We start from the raw sequence: 16,171 nt of genomic DNA on the forward strand, positions 1-16,171 counted from the left end.
AGAGGGTAATTAAAATAGGCCACAAACATCATTAGAGAGACATGGCCAGTTTTAGTGTTCCAGCAGTGCCTGTCGATCTAGAGGCGGAAATGACTAGGTGGGAAAAAAAACCCCACCATCCCCCAACCAACCTCCCCACCAAACCCTCATGCATTCAACTGTGTTAAATAATTAAAGGATGTATGGCTTTCTTATATAATGACGTTGCTATAAATACTCATCATATGGGGGGGACATCTGTTGTGGAGAAAATGGGTCCCTACATAGTAGTCGAGATATATATACGCACTCATACTGTGTGTGCATGTGTGTGTTTATGAATAAATATATTATTTACTTTTATAATATATTATAATATAATTATATTCTATGTTATATAAATATTATTTATATTGTTTATTTGTATATAAATTAGGGCTATCGATTTAATGTGTTAATTAGATTAATTAATTACGTGAAAAAATAGCGCGTTAAAATTTGGAACGCATTTAACGCACTTGCCCCACCCCAAGACCTATGTAGGTCATCTGACATTTCATCCAATTGATGATGAATATGATGCAGGCGAGGCAACAACTCACTGCATGATGGAGCCTATAGAATGCAGTCAGAATGTCCATAAAATTCAAAATTTTAGTTTTAACAAGTTATAAAGTAAAATATCTAGCTTCCGCCAGACCGCCTTCCGTATTCAACTTACGAAGAAAGTGTAATGCCTCTCGCAGTTCAAAACGCTTACACTACGTCCTACGCCTTCCATATTCAACTTACGGAAAAACGTTACTGACGCGAATTTTAAGTTAATATTGACACAAATTTTAAGTTAATATTGTGTTATTTTAGACAATACTTCACTCATGAATGAATCAGCTGTTTGAACGAATGGAATGAATTAGACATTTACTGCCACCTACTGGCAATTTTAGTTTCTTATTTAGAGTATAATATCATTAAAATATATATATATATATATTTCCATATTAATAAAAAATAAATAAAGATATAGTTCACCCCAAAAAAAATTAAATTCAGTGGTCATTTACTCAACCTCATGGTCCAAAAGTTTGTGTAATAAATTCTATGTTGAATCAAATAAAATATTTCTTTCTGAATCTACTTTTTGTAAAGTTTATTTGATGCTTTACACAATAATGACTTCAAATAATCATTTGGGGGTAATTTCTTAGCCAAATTTGATGTGCGATTAATTTGCGATTAATTAATTAATCGACACATCATGTAATTAATTAGCTTAAAAATTTTAATTGATTGACAGCCCTAATATAAATACTACTAAAGTGTTATTTAAAGGAATTACTTTTATGCAGCAAGGATTTATTAAATTGATCAAAAGTGACAGTGAAGACATTTATAATGTTACAAAAGATTTTTTTTTTTTTTTTTTTTAAATAAATTATGTTCTTTTGAACTTTCTATTCATCAAAGAATCCTGAAAAATGTATCATGGTTTCACGGATCTGTTCGGTGAAGCGGCCATAGCCGTACTTTATTGTAAATAAAACTTTTAGCTATTGACCAATCATCATCAAGAACCGTAACGATCCATTTTTTAATTAAAGATGTGTAATGGCTGCCATCACAGGAATAAATTTCATTTTAAAATATATTCAAATAGAAAATATTTGTTTAAAATTGTAATAATAATTCACAATGTTACTGTTTTACTGTATTTTTTATTAAATAAATGCAGCCTTGGTGAGCATGAGAGACTTCTTTCAAAAACATAAAAAAATCTTACAAACACACACACACACTCCAGTTTTGTCTTCACATTTTAGGGCCTCTGTCTCTAAATGCAAAGGAGAATTCATTACTGTTGCATCATGCGCTTTTACTCATGAGTACACTGTAAATTCCACTGTAAATAATGGAATTTGCTTTCTCAGCCAATCAGCAGGTGTCTTGCTTTATGTGTGGTGTGCGGCTGTGGCATGTGGTTCAATCTTCCTAAGTGCGTCCTGTGAGGAAATTAATGTATGGTTTTGTTTGTGTGAAAACCTCACTGTATGCTTAACAGGCACTTGTCACTATAGCACACTAGGGATACCTAACTTTGCCTTTCTCTTATGACTTGATGATTCACTCATTTGTGGCAACTACTTCTGAGCTCCTTCAAAAAATCCAAAGAATTTTTTTCTTGTTATGGTGTTTTTCTCTTCTGTAAATGCCAGTGAGCCACTGTTCTGATCTGTTTATGTAAGAGCTCCTTGTGGGGCTGAACTCGAATGTTTGAGGCATGTTGCTTCGACTTTGGCAGGAAGGGAAAATCAGGGTTTGTCGTGATTCATTGCTTCACATTGTTCACAGTACGGAAAAATGCCCCAAGTGGTATACATTTATGTAACGTACAGGAACATTATGTGTGCTTGAGCGTATGTATGAGTATAAAGTGTTTAATCCAGGTCAAATGAATTTATCCTTATCTTTAAATATGGCTGAATCTAACCCTGTCTTTCCTGCTCAACCATATAGAAGATGTCATGCCGCATTTGGGATATATGCAGCAAAAGCATGAGTGGCTTTCCATAAGTGAATCCCAAAGGGAAGCCGATTTCTGTGTGTGTGAGTGTTTCACATCAGAGTAAAGCAGCGTCGTGAGCCTAATATGAATCTGACCCAGAAGTGAGTATGCATGTGGGAGTATGACAGCTCCTCTTTACTTCATGAGCAGTGCTATATGTAGTAATGTCTCTATATAGCATCAGTGTCTTGTTATTTTGATGCCGAATTTCATTCCTCTCAATAGAAATCAAGTCTGTGTCACAGTTTTTTCTTTCGTTTTGACATTCCCTGCTGAATAGTGTTTATAGACAGTTTGCAATTAAATGTACAGGATTTTCTCATTGCTTGAATTGTTTGCTATTGATTTTGTCTCTAACTCTGTCAGTTCTGCTTCACTCAGCTGCGTCTCATTAATTCGATTGCTACTTTTAATAGACATTTGACAAACGGCACAATGGCATTTACCCTATTTTGCTTGAACAGATGTCATGAGAATAATGTTTCTATCACGTCCTCCGAGGTAAGCTGATCACATTTTCAGTATACCTACTGAAGAGACAGCAGAAACCAGCCAAGTGTGCTGGTACAAGTTATAAGCAGGGGTCAAAAATTAACTTTTTTACAACACCTGCCAATAGCAAAGAGCAGGTGAATTAAGCAGCCATAAATACAGTTCTGACAATATTACTGACCATGAAATTGTTGACAATATAACTTTTTGTGCTCTTATTATCAACATGGATACAGTATATATTTTTCAGGATTCTTTGATGAATAGAAATTTCAAAAGAACAGCATTTATTTGAAATATAAATCTTTTGAAACATTAAGAATGTTTTTAACGTCACTTTTGAACAATTTAATGCAACCTTGCTGAATATAAGTATTATTTTAAATACTTTAATTTAAATTACACATGGTGTTACATATTAATTTTTGACCTTAGGCACTAACAGTTGTACTTATGGGTTAGGGCTAGTACTTGTATGAGAGGGTATGACAGATGGTGGTTGGTATTGGAGGTTTTCAGATGGGGGTGGGTTGGTCTGTAGGGACCGCTCGGTTGCCCAGATTCTCTCTCCCCCTGTGGACCCTGTCCTCTCCCTTTACCCCCTGAATAGAAACCCTTAGTGCCCTAATTTCCTACCAAAACCAAACAATACACAGTCCATATACCATATGTTATTCCGCCTGATCATCAGCATGGAGCCATTCAATCTGTCCTAGTAAACTACTGTAAAAATGTTTGACTCAGAGTCTCTTCTACCTTTAATATTGTGTTTTACTGCGATGTGACTTTCACAAGACAAAAATTTCTTCTCCATTCCTCTCTTCCCCTCCATCGGCCTGATGCCTTTTGATCTCGCATTTGGGTTAGGAGAGCTGCGGAAGTCCTTGGCCCACAAAGCCAGCTCTGTGTTGATCTAATTGAAAGGCCCCTTGTGAGAGTCTTTGGACATGCACTCACATTCAAACAGAAGAGACACAGAAAAAGCACTTTCTCTCACAGAAAAGCCTTACACATGGGCTAACCTCTTCTAGTAGTCAGTGTAATATGTCTGAGGGTACCTCTGGAAATCCATGGCAGATTTTTGGGGTTTGTGGCTCCCATAGAGACTTACTTTATCACTTGCATTGGCCTTAGCTTGGTCCAGTTCAATGACATTAAGCGGAAGTGTCTCGATATTTCAGCTTTCAGCAGAAATTGCCAATAAGAAAGTTGCAAAAATGTGTACTTTAGATCATTTGCAAATGGTGGATAATTATACTTTTCCACATGATATTTGAAATAAACTTATACAGCTATGATAGGTTTGTTATGGAGTGGATTCCATAGGGAAAAAGTATATTGGTTCTTTCTCACCTTGGTTCCCACCATTTCTGTCACTCCCCTCAAACCGTCTTTGTCCTCCCCTCTCTCTCTCTGTTCATTTTCAGTGCCTCTTCCCCTTTGGCAGTGTGCCCTGGACCCCTCACTCAGCCAGTGCGTGCCTGTAAAGGTTAATGCTAATAATACCAGAGACCTGCCTGAACTCCACCAGGAGTCCTGTGTACACAACTTAAGCTCAACCTGGCAGAAAGTGTATGTGAAGTTTCAACAGGGTTTCTCGTCTTATTTATCCCCTAAAAACCAAGTCAGATTAGGACACATAGCTATACAAATAACCTTGGCCTGGCATTTAATGGGCAATAAGATTTTTCCTGCTTCCTCTCCAGTCCACCATTTGGATGAAATAAATGGGTTACTCACAAATTGCTATGAAATTGACACATATTAGCATATGCGTGCCCAAATATACATATTAAAAGATAGTTGTGACAATTCTGTCATAATTTTACTCACCTTCACGTTATTCTAAAACCTGTATGACTTTCTTTCTTCTGTTGAACATAAAAGAAGGTATTTTGAGAAATGTCTCTTTTTTTTTTTTTTTATATAAAAAAAATGTAAAGGATAGTTTACCCAAAAATGAAAATTATCCTATGATTTACTCACCCTCAAGCCATCCTAGGTGTATATGACTATCTTCTTTCAGATGAACACAATCGGAGATATATTTAAAAATATCCTGGCTCTTCCAAGCTTTATAATGGTAGTGAACGGGGGGCGTGTTTTGAAGCTCAAAATAAATGCATCCATCTATCATAAATATAATCCATATGGCTCCAGGGGGTTAATAAAGGATTTCTGAAGCGAAGCGATGGGTTTTTGTAAGAAAAATATCCATATTTAAAACTTTATAATTAATAAAATAACTAGCTTCTGCCAGACGATTGACTTGCGGCAAATGAGTAACCCCTGACACGATAAATGACGCAGGATGTAGGAGTAGCGTAAGCTTAGACGCCTCTCGCGGTTTAAACAAATAGGGCTGGGCAACAAACTTACGGTCCTTTTCTCTTATATCAAAATCCTCTGACATTTCTCTTTAAAATTTCTCGTTTTAGACTTCTAATTCGTGACCGGTGTTTTGCTTTGCTCTATCCTCTGCGCTTCCGCATTCGTCATTGCGTCATGTGTTGGGGTCAGAGGTTACTCTTCCGCTGCAAATCAATGTGTACGGTTGTCTGCTGGAAGCTAGATATTTTACTTTATAAAGATTTAAATATGGATATTTTTCTTAAAAAAAACCCATCTCTTCACTTCAGAAGGCCTTTATTAACACCCTGGAGCCGTATGGATTATTTTTATGATGGATGGGTGCATTTTTTGGCCTTCAAAACATGCCCCCCGTTCACAACCATTTTAAAGCTTGGAAGAGCCAGGATATTTTTAAATATATCTCCGATTGTGTTCGTCTGAAAGAAGATAGTCATATACACCTAGGATGGCTTGAGGGTGAGTAAATCATGGGATAATTTTCATTTTTGGGTAAACTAACCCTTTAAGTGAACAGTCTCCAATGTTGTTTGGTTATCAACATTCTTCAAATCAATTTTGTGTTCTGCAGAAGAAAGGTTTGTAAAAACATGAGGGTGAGTAAATGTTGACAGAATTTTCATTTTTGGCTGAACTATCCCTTTAAATTAAAGTGAGAGAGTGAAAAATGGTCTTGTTAAGCTTAATTTTGACTTAAATTACAAGTGGACTTCAAAGAAATTTATGATAGGGCCATTTTAATAATCTTCTTGTAATTTTGGTAAGTAAAATTTTGGCCTGAAGTGAGGGGTTTTACCCAGTAGCTGTCATAATAAACTGCAAAATAGAAATTTATGCCTGGTGTCCTAAAAGACTTGAATCTCTTTCTACAGTATAATGGAAAGTGACAACTAAATCATGGCCTCATTATAACTAAGCAGTAGTTTTAGTATTAACAGAAGTGTTTTGTACAAAGCAGCTTTGTTCTAATGTTTCACAAACAATAATTATATCAAGCTCTACAGTCAGACCATTACTCTTCTTTGTTGATTTGTGGCTAATGTCCTCCACTTTAGCCCCACCTTTTACTTTGAACAAGAATGTTGATCTCTGATCATCTTTACCCTTCATACCACGCAACGTGTTGTGTGTTGCTTCTGACCCCTGTGATGGACAGATAAAGTAGTACATAAGGAGGAGGAGGGACGGCACAGCCTCTGTGATTATAGAAGAGATTTGTGAAAGCCTAGAGGAAAGTGCCAGATGGCTGAGAATCTCAAAGCCCTCCATTCTCTATCTGCCATGACACACAGACGATTCTCCCGCCTCCAGACTCCCATCTCTTTAGATCTCTCTCTCTTTTTTTCTCAGTCTCTCCCTCAACCCCCTCCTCATGCTCCCCTGCTCTCTTTTCCTCAAGACTTTGCAATGTTTACTAGGTCCTTCACAGTTGTTGGTCAGAATGACAGGAGTATGTTTTAATTTGCTCTCTGTTTCTCTGTCAGCTCCTGGGCCATTCCTACTCTGAAGTACATTTTAATATCTCTATGAAATATATTTTTTTAAATTGTTTCAATATATATATTATCAGTTTCCTGTGTCAATATCACTTTCTATTCATTAGTCTTTTGTCATATCCCTTTAACTTACAAAAGTCATCTCCTTAAAGGGATAGTTCACCCAAAAATTTAAATTCTGTCATAATTTATTCACCCTCAAGTAGTTCCTGTATGAATTTCTTTGTTCTGCTGAACACAAAGGAAGATATGTGGAAGAATGTCAGTAACCAAACAGATCTCACCCCCTATTTGCTACCATAGTAGGAAAAATGGTAATGGGGGGCGAGATCTGTTCGGTTACTGACGTCCTACTTGGTCAGTAGGACAAAGAAATTCATACAGGGTTGGAACTACTTGAGGGTGAGTAAATTATGACAGAATTTAAATTTTTGGGTGAACTATCCCTTTAATGACATGATCATCCTCAAAGTGACATCATTGAGAGCAACAGCATAAATATAAGTAAGTATTATCAATGAATCTGATGAATTCTGCAATGTTTTGTGACATTAGCTTCCATCCAGTCTGATAATATTACAGAAATTTGTAGTATAAAAAATAAAAATAAAGTGCCTTAGGTTGACCAGAGCATATTTGTAGCATACCGTTTATATATATAAAAATACTGCCTTAAATTACAACATAAGCGGGTAAAATGCAAGGTTAAAGAGTTGTACTGCATAATAGGAATGACCACGAAAAGGACTGTGAAAAAGATAAATCATTCCTTTCCACTTGATCAATATTCTGTTGTAGACCATGGTCTAATGCTCAGTCTGTTTGAAACATCATCCGTCCATGTACATTCCTTTGATTTGAAGCTGGCTCCAATTTTTCTCACCTACTTCCTTTTGTTTTCCACTTATATGGCAGACTGCACTCATAATGAAATAAGCCTAGTCCAGCACTGGTTTGTCTGTTCGTGTTAAGTGGACTGAAAGCAACTCACTTAGTGAACTTTTATGCCCTTGAAAGCCATGATACACAGCAGAAGTAAACCGATCTTGACACTTGCAATGAGAGTCATCCAGTTCGCGTGTGTGTGTGTTTGTACATCTGTATGTTGATTATTTCCTTCTTTGGTGAAGCAGTAGCTGGGCATTAGCCTCCAGGATGCTTTGTGCTCTTTGCATGGTTCCTGCTTTCAGTACACAGACTAAATAGGGACACCCTGTAGAGAGAAAAACTCTCCCATTTGATCTGCTTGTTCATTTTATAGCATTACTTATCCTGGACAGATGGGTAGTGTAGATCAGCCCAGTGGGTTCCCTGACACTGAGCATGTTTTGTGACACTGAGTCCCCTATAATGTTCTTCGAGTCATTTAACTGCATCTGTGTCTTACACTATGAAAAAAATCTGTGAAATTTACGATAAAAAATGGCAGCTGTGGTTGCCAGAACTCTACAGGGAAAAAAAAAGTACGGTAGCAACATTTTAAGCTTTACAAATTTACAGTAAAAAATATCACTAACATATATAATGTTAATATACCAAAGTACTAAAATCTGTTTTGTACTCTTTATAATATAGTGTCAGGTGGTACAGAGAAAGCCACATGATGAATCAAAGGTCATCAGATGTAGCTTTTCCACAAATACTTATATAGAACACACATACTATATAGAAGCTTCACAGTGTCATACAAGCAAATACAAAACACCATTCATGCACCACACTAAAATAAAAAACATTCTAAACATTATTGTAATGTAACATTAATTTAACATAATTAAACATTAACCACTTATCACACAAAGATCGCAGGCTGCCTCAGATTACTGTTATTTACATCAACTGCATGCTATACATGACATTCGTATTCAGTCCTGGCAAACTGTGTATCATTAGAGGGATTTAGGACTTCGATATTCGACCACTGTTTGTGATAAAAATGGTTACAGTGACAGTAATTTCATAATTAGAATAGGATAACAAGACACATCCATACTCAATCACGTCTGCTCTGGTTCATTTGCATTCACAGGACTTAATGACACAATAGGGCATTTAGTCCAAAAGTGTACACATTTGGAGAAATATTGCTGTTTTCACATGTTAACTTCATATTTTTTAGACTGTATCATAATTTCTATTCATTTTCCACTGAATTATGAAAAGCTACAAATAATATATTTCTGCCTTATCAAATGACACCAATCTCATCAATCTTAACAATGTAAGATGCAAAATAAAACCCTAATATACATAACTGACAACAAAAAACTAAGAATAAACATAATTTTTTAAATGAAAAACCATCAAATGTGATTTTTTTTCACAGTAAATTATAAAATGACTTATTCTTTTTCACTTTCTAAAAACTGTACCTTTTAACCTTTAACAGTATTTTAATGTGAAATTACATGAATTGTCCTGTTATACTGTATCTATTACAGTTTTTCCATTGTATATAGTAAGGTAACTCACTGTTACCAACTAACAGGTTTTTACCATAGCAATATTTTTTTTTTACAGTCTTTTACCTTTAAAATTATATTTTTTTACTGAATTTTTTACCGAATTCTTGCATTGTGATACAGATGCAACCAGTTAGCCTCTTAACCCAAGTTACAGTTAACATGGTTGCTTCACTCCTGAATCTGTGTAGCATCTCCTTCTTTGACTGAAATACAGTCAGTCATTCATGTTGATTTGTGTCAAAGAAAACATCACATTTGTATTTCGTTGTTTGCCGTGGGGTGACAGGGTTGGCCCTTTGCTGACCCTGCTGAGATGGCCAGCTGGTCTTGACACAGCCTAAATAAATGTCACGCTTAATGATCACACCTGAAAAAGTGCTGACCTACTCTTTGTGAGCATGTATGTTTGCATGCAACATGTCAGGATGTATTAAGAGGTTTGTGTGTGTCTTTGCATTGGAAAGTAGAAGAGTTTAAATGCTTCTTTTGTTATTAAAGTTTGCCTTAGTTAGTAGTACACAATTGTTTGTGCACTAATAAGATCCCACACTCAAACAATTCCCAAAGCATATACCCACACGATCACGAGCAAGGTTGGAGGTTCGTCTTGTGGCCAAAGCACATTAAGTCATGAAGACCTTTTTACTTACACACCACTGTACATGCATCACAGAGGAAACATAATGTGTAATAATTACTCTGTGTTATTTGACAATGATTTGCCAGCATCCCACATGTACCACATTGGCACCATAATGATGCTAGGAGTCGTATTTACCTCTTGATCTCTAGAAGTTTTGTTTTTTATTGCCTTTACATGCACAAGATTACTCAGACATTGATTAGAATTTGGCCTCATTCCTATTTTATGTAAACACTATGTATAAAAAAAAAAAATAGCCTGACTGCCATAACCAAATTAAGCCAATATTCCTGTTTCTGGAAATCTGAAAAAGACAGCTTGCATACTGTGTTCCTGTATCAGAATTTTGTCTCATATACACACCTTAATCTACCTTAACTAAATATTTATATATGTGAGTGTCCAAACAAGGGTAATTTTGAGTAATATTAGATACAGACAGTTGTGAAAATGCAAAGCTATTGAAAAAAAACTATCTTTTAAAACTTCAAAATTTTCCTTAATAGGCTCGAAGAAAAGAAGTATTCCTGCAGGAGCGATATGGACAGTTCAGTCTGACGGACCCATTCCTCGCCTTGCAGAGGGACTTTGAGTCAGGAACAGGACCAAAGGACCGTAGGCCTGTTAGCGCGAGCCCCATCACTGTGCTGGAAGCTGTTATGGCCCACTGCCGCAAAATGCAGGAGAGGATGTCTGCCCAGCTCTCAGCTGCTGAGAGCAGACAGAAAAGGGTAAGATCTGTGTGATAATTGTGTGTTTTCTGTATGTTTAACAGGACAAGACTACAGGAAGGATTGTGTGTGAATTATTCCAAGAGTATTTACATATTCTATCTGAAACAAGTCATCCTTTTCTGTAGGATTATGTTGACATGATTAAGTTTGCTGTCAGAGGTTTGCTGAGGTGTTCCTAGTTATTCTCGGAATATACTTTAGTATGCAATGTGTGCACCTGTGTGTGTCTTTTTAAGGAGGGGGGGGTGTCTACACAGTCTATGCTGATACTGTTCTGGCACAATTGATGAAAAAAATCCACTTTTTCTAACCTCCATGAAAGGATAGTACATGTCATAAAAGAAGAGTAAGAAAGAGAGCTCCAGACAAAGCGAGCAATAATGGTATCTCAGAAGAAGAGGAGGAGGTGTCAGAGAAGGAGAGAAATGGATGCTAAGCTCTAAAACACTCTGCCAAACACATCCGTAAATCTATATCTCACTATTTGAGATAGTGCTACAAAGAATACAAGCTACATGGTATCAATGCAGGCCTTGAACTTTAAAAACACACACACAGGCGTGCTTCTTCCAAGTGACCCCTGACCCTTCACTGTACACCACTCCTGCAGACCAGATATCAGCTGTGTTCACCATCTCAGTGGCTTCAGTTTTATTTTAGGATAAGCCTATTATGTATTATAAGATACAGTTTATATATAGGTACATAGCATGCATATTTACATGTTACAGTGACAGAGTGAACTGAGCTCCCTGTTCCAATAATAAACACTTGTGCTTGGTTGTTATGGTGACAGTTCTCTTATTGCATTGGTACTGTAGTTAAATACAACACCTCATATAGTATACAGTATAGATGTTTACGAATAGTATAAACATAGTCTTTTATCATAGTGATTTCTGTCTGGCCACTGTGCTTAAGTGTTTTCTTTTGTTATCTCATTATTTCTGGAAGTGTTCATTTATTCATAGGCTAAGCAGCGTAAATCTGCAAATAAAGCTTGTACTCCTATAACTCCTCTATCTATAACTTGTAGTGTCAAAAAGTTTTTTTCTTGCATGTATTGTATTGCTCAACAGTTGATGGTAGTATTTCAGAAGTTGATGTTAGTAGTGTGTCCCCCTTTTTGACATTCAGTTCCCTGTTGATTATCAAATTAAAAGCAACTGATACCTCAAAGGTCAAACTGCTATCACACATGAGTGAAGTGATCAGCTCAGCTCAACTTAACACGAGTACTGATCCCTTAACATACTTTACAAAGTGTGTAAACATACTTTACACACAGTCTCCAAAATAGATTTGGGGTAATTTTTTAATTGTCTGGCTCAGAAAAAATGTAGAAAAACACTGATATATTAATGAAAAACCTTAATTGGTGGAGCTTAGACATAAACAGATAATTATGTACTGTAAGGTTAACTTAAGAGTAACTTCTGATTTGAGGATTTTTCTCCAAGTTTAATTGTACTTGATTTTAAAGTAATTTTCAAGGCATGTTTACAAAGTTTAGTCTGAAAGACCGATGTATCTTTAATTGTTTAATAATTAGTGTCTTGCTTTTTGTGTGTATTATCTGCTCTCTGCGATTCTCACATTTGCCCTGCTGCTGCTGTCTAGCTTGAAATGGAGAAACTGCAGCTGCAGAGCCTGGAGCAGGAACACAGGAAGCTGTCGGCTCAGCTGAAGGATGAGCGAGAGAAAAACAAACACGTGGTGATGTCACTGGTGCATGAATGCAAGCAGCTAGCCGCTCGTGTGGTTGAAGAGAACCAGCGTTTTGAGGAGCTCTCATCCCGTACTGAGCAGGACAGCCGTTCTGTGGGACGACTGGAGGAAGAACTGGCATCTGAGCGACGTCGTAGCCAACAGATGGAAGCGGAGATGGAGAAACAGCTGGCCGAGTTTGACACAGAACGAGAGCAGCTACGTGCCAGGCTTAGCCGCGAGGAGACGCGGGCTGCGGAGCTGCGGGCTGAAAGTGAGAATCTCCGCCAGCAGGTGGAGCAGCTAAAAACTGAGCGATGCAAAGATGCCCCACCACTTCCTTCTGTCACCCCAGCAACTGCCCCAGTTAAACCCAAGACTATGGCATCCGTGGCTGTGGGCACTGAGGCAACCGTCTACAAGACTGCTTCCTCTCAGACAGATGAAAATGAAGCAGCTAAGAAGGTGCCACTCTCCATCCCAGTCAAGCCTACAAGTTCTACCTATGTTAGCATGAACCTACCTAAGACTTCCAGTGCTGGACGGGGGTTACACCACGGGAGCTCTCAGGCAGAAAATGGAGGAGAGGGCCAAACGCATCCACATGGCTCACATTCACCTGGTGTGTCCGCTACCTTGCCGACTGGGGTCAGTCCCCGCGTCCAGGCGGCCCGTTACAAATTCCAACCCTCTGCCTCAGAGCAGGACCAAAATGGAACCGCAAACCAGAGTCCCCCTTCCCGCGACCTGTCCCCCACAAATCGAGATAACTTTGCAGCCAAACAGCAGGCTCGCCACACGGTCACACAGGTTCTCTCCCGCTTCACAAGCCCTCCAGCAGGGGGACCCCCTGCAGCCCTTCGGCCTGGTTTGCCACACTCCACATCTGAGGGGGGACCCTTCGCAGGGCGTTTAGGCCACCCCCAGATAGGCCTTAAATCACCAACTGTGGCCCGCATTGACAGGGGTAACCCACCCCCCATCCCACCAAAAAAACCAGGACTGTCCCAGACACCATCCCCTCCACACCCACCAATCAAAGTAGTAGGTGAAGCCAGCAGGTCCCCAGGAACAGGACTGGGGGTGGGCCTTGCCAAATCAACTGCCACCCCTCAGCTTCCTCCAAAGCCCTCCTTAGATTTGGGCGGTACAGTCCCAGCCTTGACTGCGTCACAGGTGGGTGCTTCCTGTACTGGCTGGCCATGGGGGCAGCAGCCGACAGCAGCATGTGTGGAGTGTCCCCCTGTCACCACCTCCTCCACAGCTACCATTGTCATTAGTCCCTCCATAAACCCACCTAGTCTTCCGTCCCATAGTCCCCAGCACCCGGGCAGCACCCTGGCAGCAGCATCAGGTAAAAGGGTGCTCTGTGTTTCACCCTTACTTTCACTGCTTCTCCTTTCTACTCCCCTCCTTTTCCATTCTTGATGTATTCCTCAGTAAGACCTAGCAGAGGAGGACATAGACTTGGAGTAACCAAGAGAGGAGTATTCATACTCTACTAGGGTTACCTGCTGGTTGAAACACAGTACTTCAACATAACCAAGAAAAGAGCATTTTTACGATTCTTGAGGGCACCTATTCATGTCTGGACAGTTTCTTGACCAAAGCACTCATAGATATGAATAGCTCAGGTTGACCCTCTCTTGATGATGCAGGTCTCTAGGGGTCTTTCCTGTAACCCATTCTGAAGCTGATGCCAGAGGCTGCTCTTTCCCCTTTCCTCCCATTGACCTACAGCATGGTTCTGCCTCTCCTGTGTTCCATCACTAACCATATTCCACAATGTCTTAAACTAACCACACCACCGTGTCCATGCTGCCATCTGTTCTTTGTTTGACCTACTGTAAAGCAGCTTGTGAATGTGGTGTTGATCCCTGCATTTTTAAACGTTTCGTTCAATGGTTTCATAGACGTTTCTGGACAACTAATCCAATTGTATATGTCGTGACTTGCACTTGAATATTCATAAATATGTCTCTATGCATTGGTTCTGCACAATAGCAATTACTTCTGCATTTAAGATATACCATTGATGTCTTTGTTTGAGAAGTGTAAATTCGTATCTTAGAGCAGAGGTGTCCAATCCTTCTCCTGGAGTGCCAATGTCCTGCAAAGTTTAGCTCCAACACACCTGTCTGAAAGTTTGTAGTTATCCTTAAGACGTAGCTGATTCAGGTGTTTTTGAATACGGTTGGAGCTAAACTCTACAGTTTAGCCCTCCCAGAGCAGGGTTGGACACCCCTGTCGTAGAATAAAATGCTACCCTCCTAAAAGACCACCTAGATAAGCAGGAATGTCCTTGCTGATCCGGCTGGTTAGTGTCGATTTGGTGTTAGTTGCTGGTCAACCAGTATGGTCTTTCTTGTAAAGTCTTGCTGGTTAAGCTAATTAAGAAGCCTAGTGGAGACACCAGTACAACAACATCCTAGACTGAGGACCAACATCAAAGACACAACATATGCTGGTCTTTTCAGCAGGGTAGTTCTTGCTTTGACAGAGATGTCAGTTAGGTGGAGTCATGCATTGGTCTGTAAGCCAAATATATGAGACAGCTCCAATTGCAGTTAGATTTTCCCCTTTGGAAACAGTGTCAGAAGCTTTAGAGTTCTCTCATATTTTGAAATACCACCCTGTCTCTGCAGGCCTCTCCATAGCTCTCTGAGAACACCAAAGAAAGACAGTTGTAACACCATTGAAGGCAGAGCAAGTATTCCAACAGAGTCTTTTTCTTTAATGTCACTAGAGACTAATCCACAGGGTAGCTCGGAAAGATGTCGGTAGCTAGCTGTCATCGCTAAATGCTAAAAATTAGCACTTTTCTTCCTCTCTCTGCAGCCACTCAGCCATGGCAGTTCTCTGAGGCTCCTCTGCTCTCTTTGCCGCCCATTTTAACCCAGAAAAGAGCCAATAATCTTATGCTTTCCACTGGACCTCAATGAAACAGCCTATCTCTATCTCTCTCTCCCAACTCCCTCCACTAACCAAGATAAACACAGAGAATCCCTAGAGACAAAGCTATTTACAAACATGCTTAGCATTAGCACTCAGATACTAGACTAGTTACATCCACACTGCAAAATGAGTTATTTGAATTCTGTTTTCACATACAAAGTACCAATTTGCCAGTAGTATTCCTGTGCTTTGTGCTTTCAAATTTCATCTGTTTCTCTGCTGTACTTTCCATATTTCTAACGCTGTCTAATTGACATGTCTCACACAATCAGCACCATGTTTAGAATGTTTCAGTTTGACTGACATAATTTATGATGCGTGACTTTCATTAATAAACCATAAACCGCCTGCTGCCTGATTTGATTTATCCAGTTGAGTTATGTCTTTTATTTGATTTGTTTTATGCCTGACCTAAAAACAGATGAAGTTGACTTGAGCATTTGAAAAATAATCTGATTTGTAGGATAGAGGGTGTGGTTTGCAGATACACTCTCTAGAATAATACATTTCCAATGTTGTGCCAAAATGTGTACGTCACATAAACATTTATCCTTTGTTTTAACCGAATTTGGCTTACTTCTCATTTCCTCTCGAACACACATTTTGTATCTTTCGGTAGGGTAATTTGTTTACTGAACTACAAAATACTCACTGCGCCAGTGGCCTTAAATTATTTCTGAATGACAAATGGAGTCGTTCTTCTGGGTAATGTTTTGGTTCAGGGAACACATTTTGACACAACACAAGCACCCTGCCTCACTAGTTAC

At 38.8% G+C, this 16,171-nt stretch overlaps 1 protein-coding gene across 2 annotated transcripts in view; it reads left to right on the plus strand.

Moving 5' to 3' along the window:
• cttnbp2 (cortactin binding protein 2) overlaps positions 1-16,171 on the plus strand; it is a 50,925-nt gene that overhangs the window by 13,117 nt on the left and 21,637 nt on the right. For both annotated transcript variants that reach the window (XR_007926183.1, XM_051870254.1), the window contains exons 3-4: positions 10,515-10,739; positions 12,363-13,803. Coding sequence is in view for 1 of the 2 variants with exons in the window: in XM_051870254.1 (XP_051726214.1) it covers positions 10,515-10,739; positions 12,363-13,803 (1,666 nt within the window). In the remaining variant the exon portion in view is untranslated. The remainder of the gene's footprint in view (positions 1-10,514; positions 10,740-12,362; positions 13,804-16,171) is intronic.

This window comes from Ctenopharyngodon idella, chromosome 18, assembly GCF_019924925.1.
Source record: "Ctenopharyngodon idella isolate HZGC_01 chromosome 18, HZGC01, whole genome shotgun sequence".
Taxonomy (NCBI): Eukaryota; Metazoa; Chordata; class Actinopteri; order Cypriniformes; family Xenocyprididae; genus Ctenopharyngodon; species Ctenopharyngodon idella.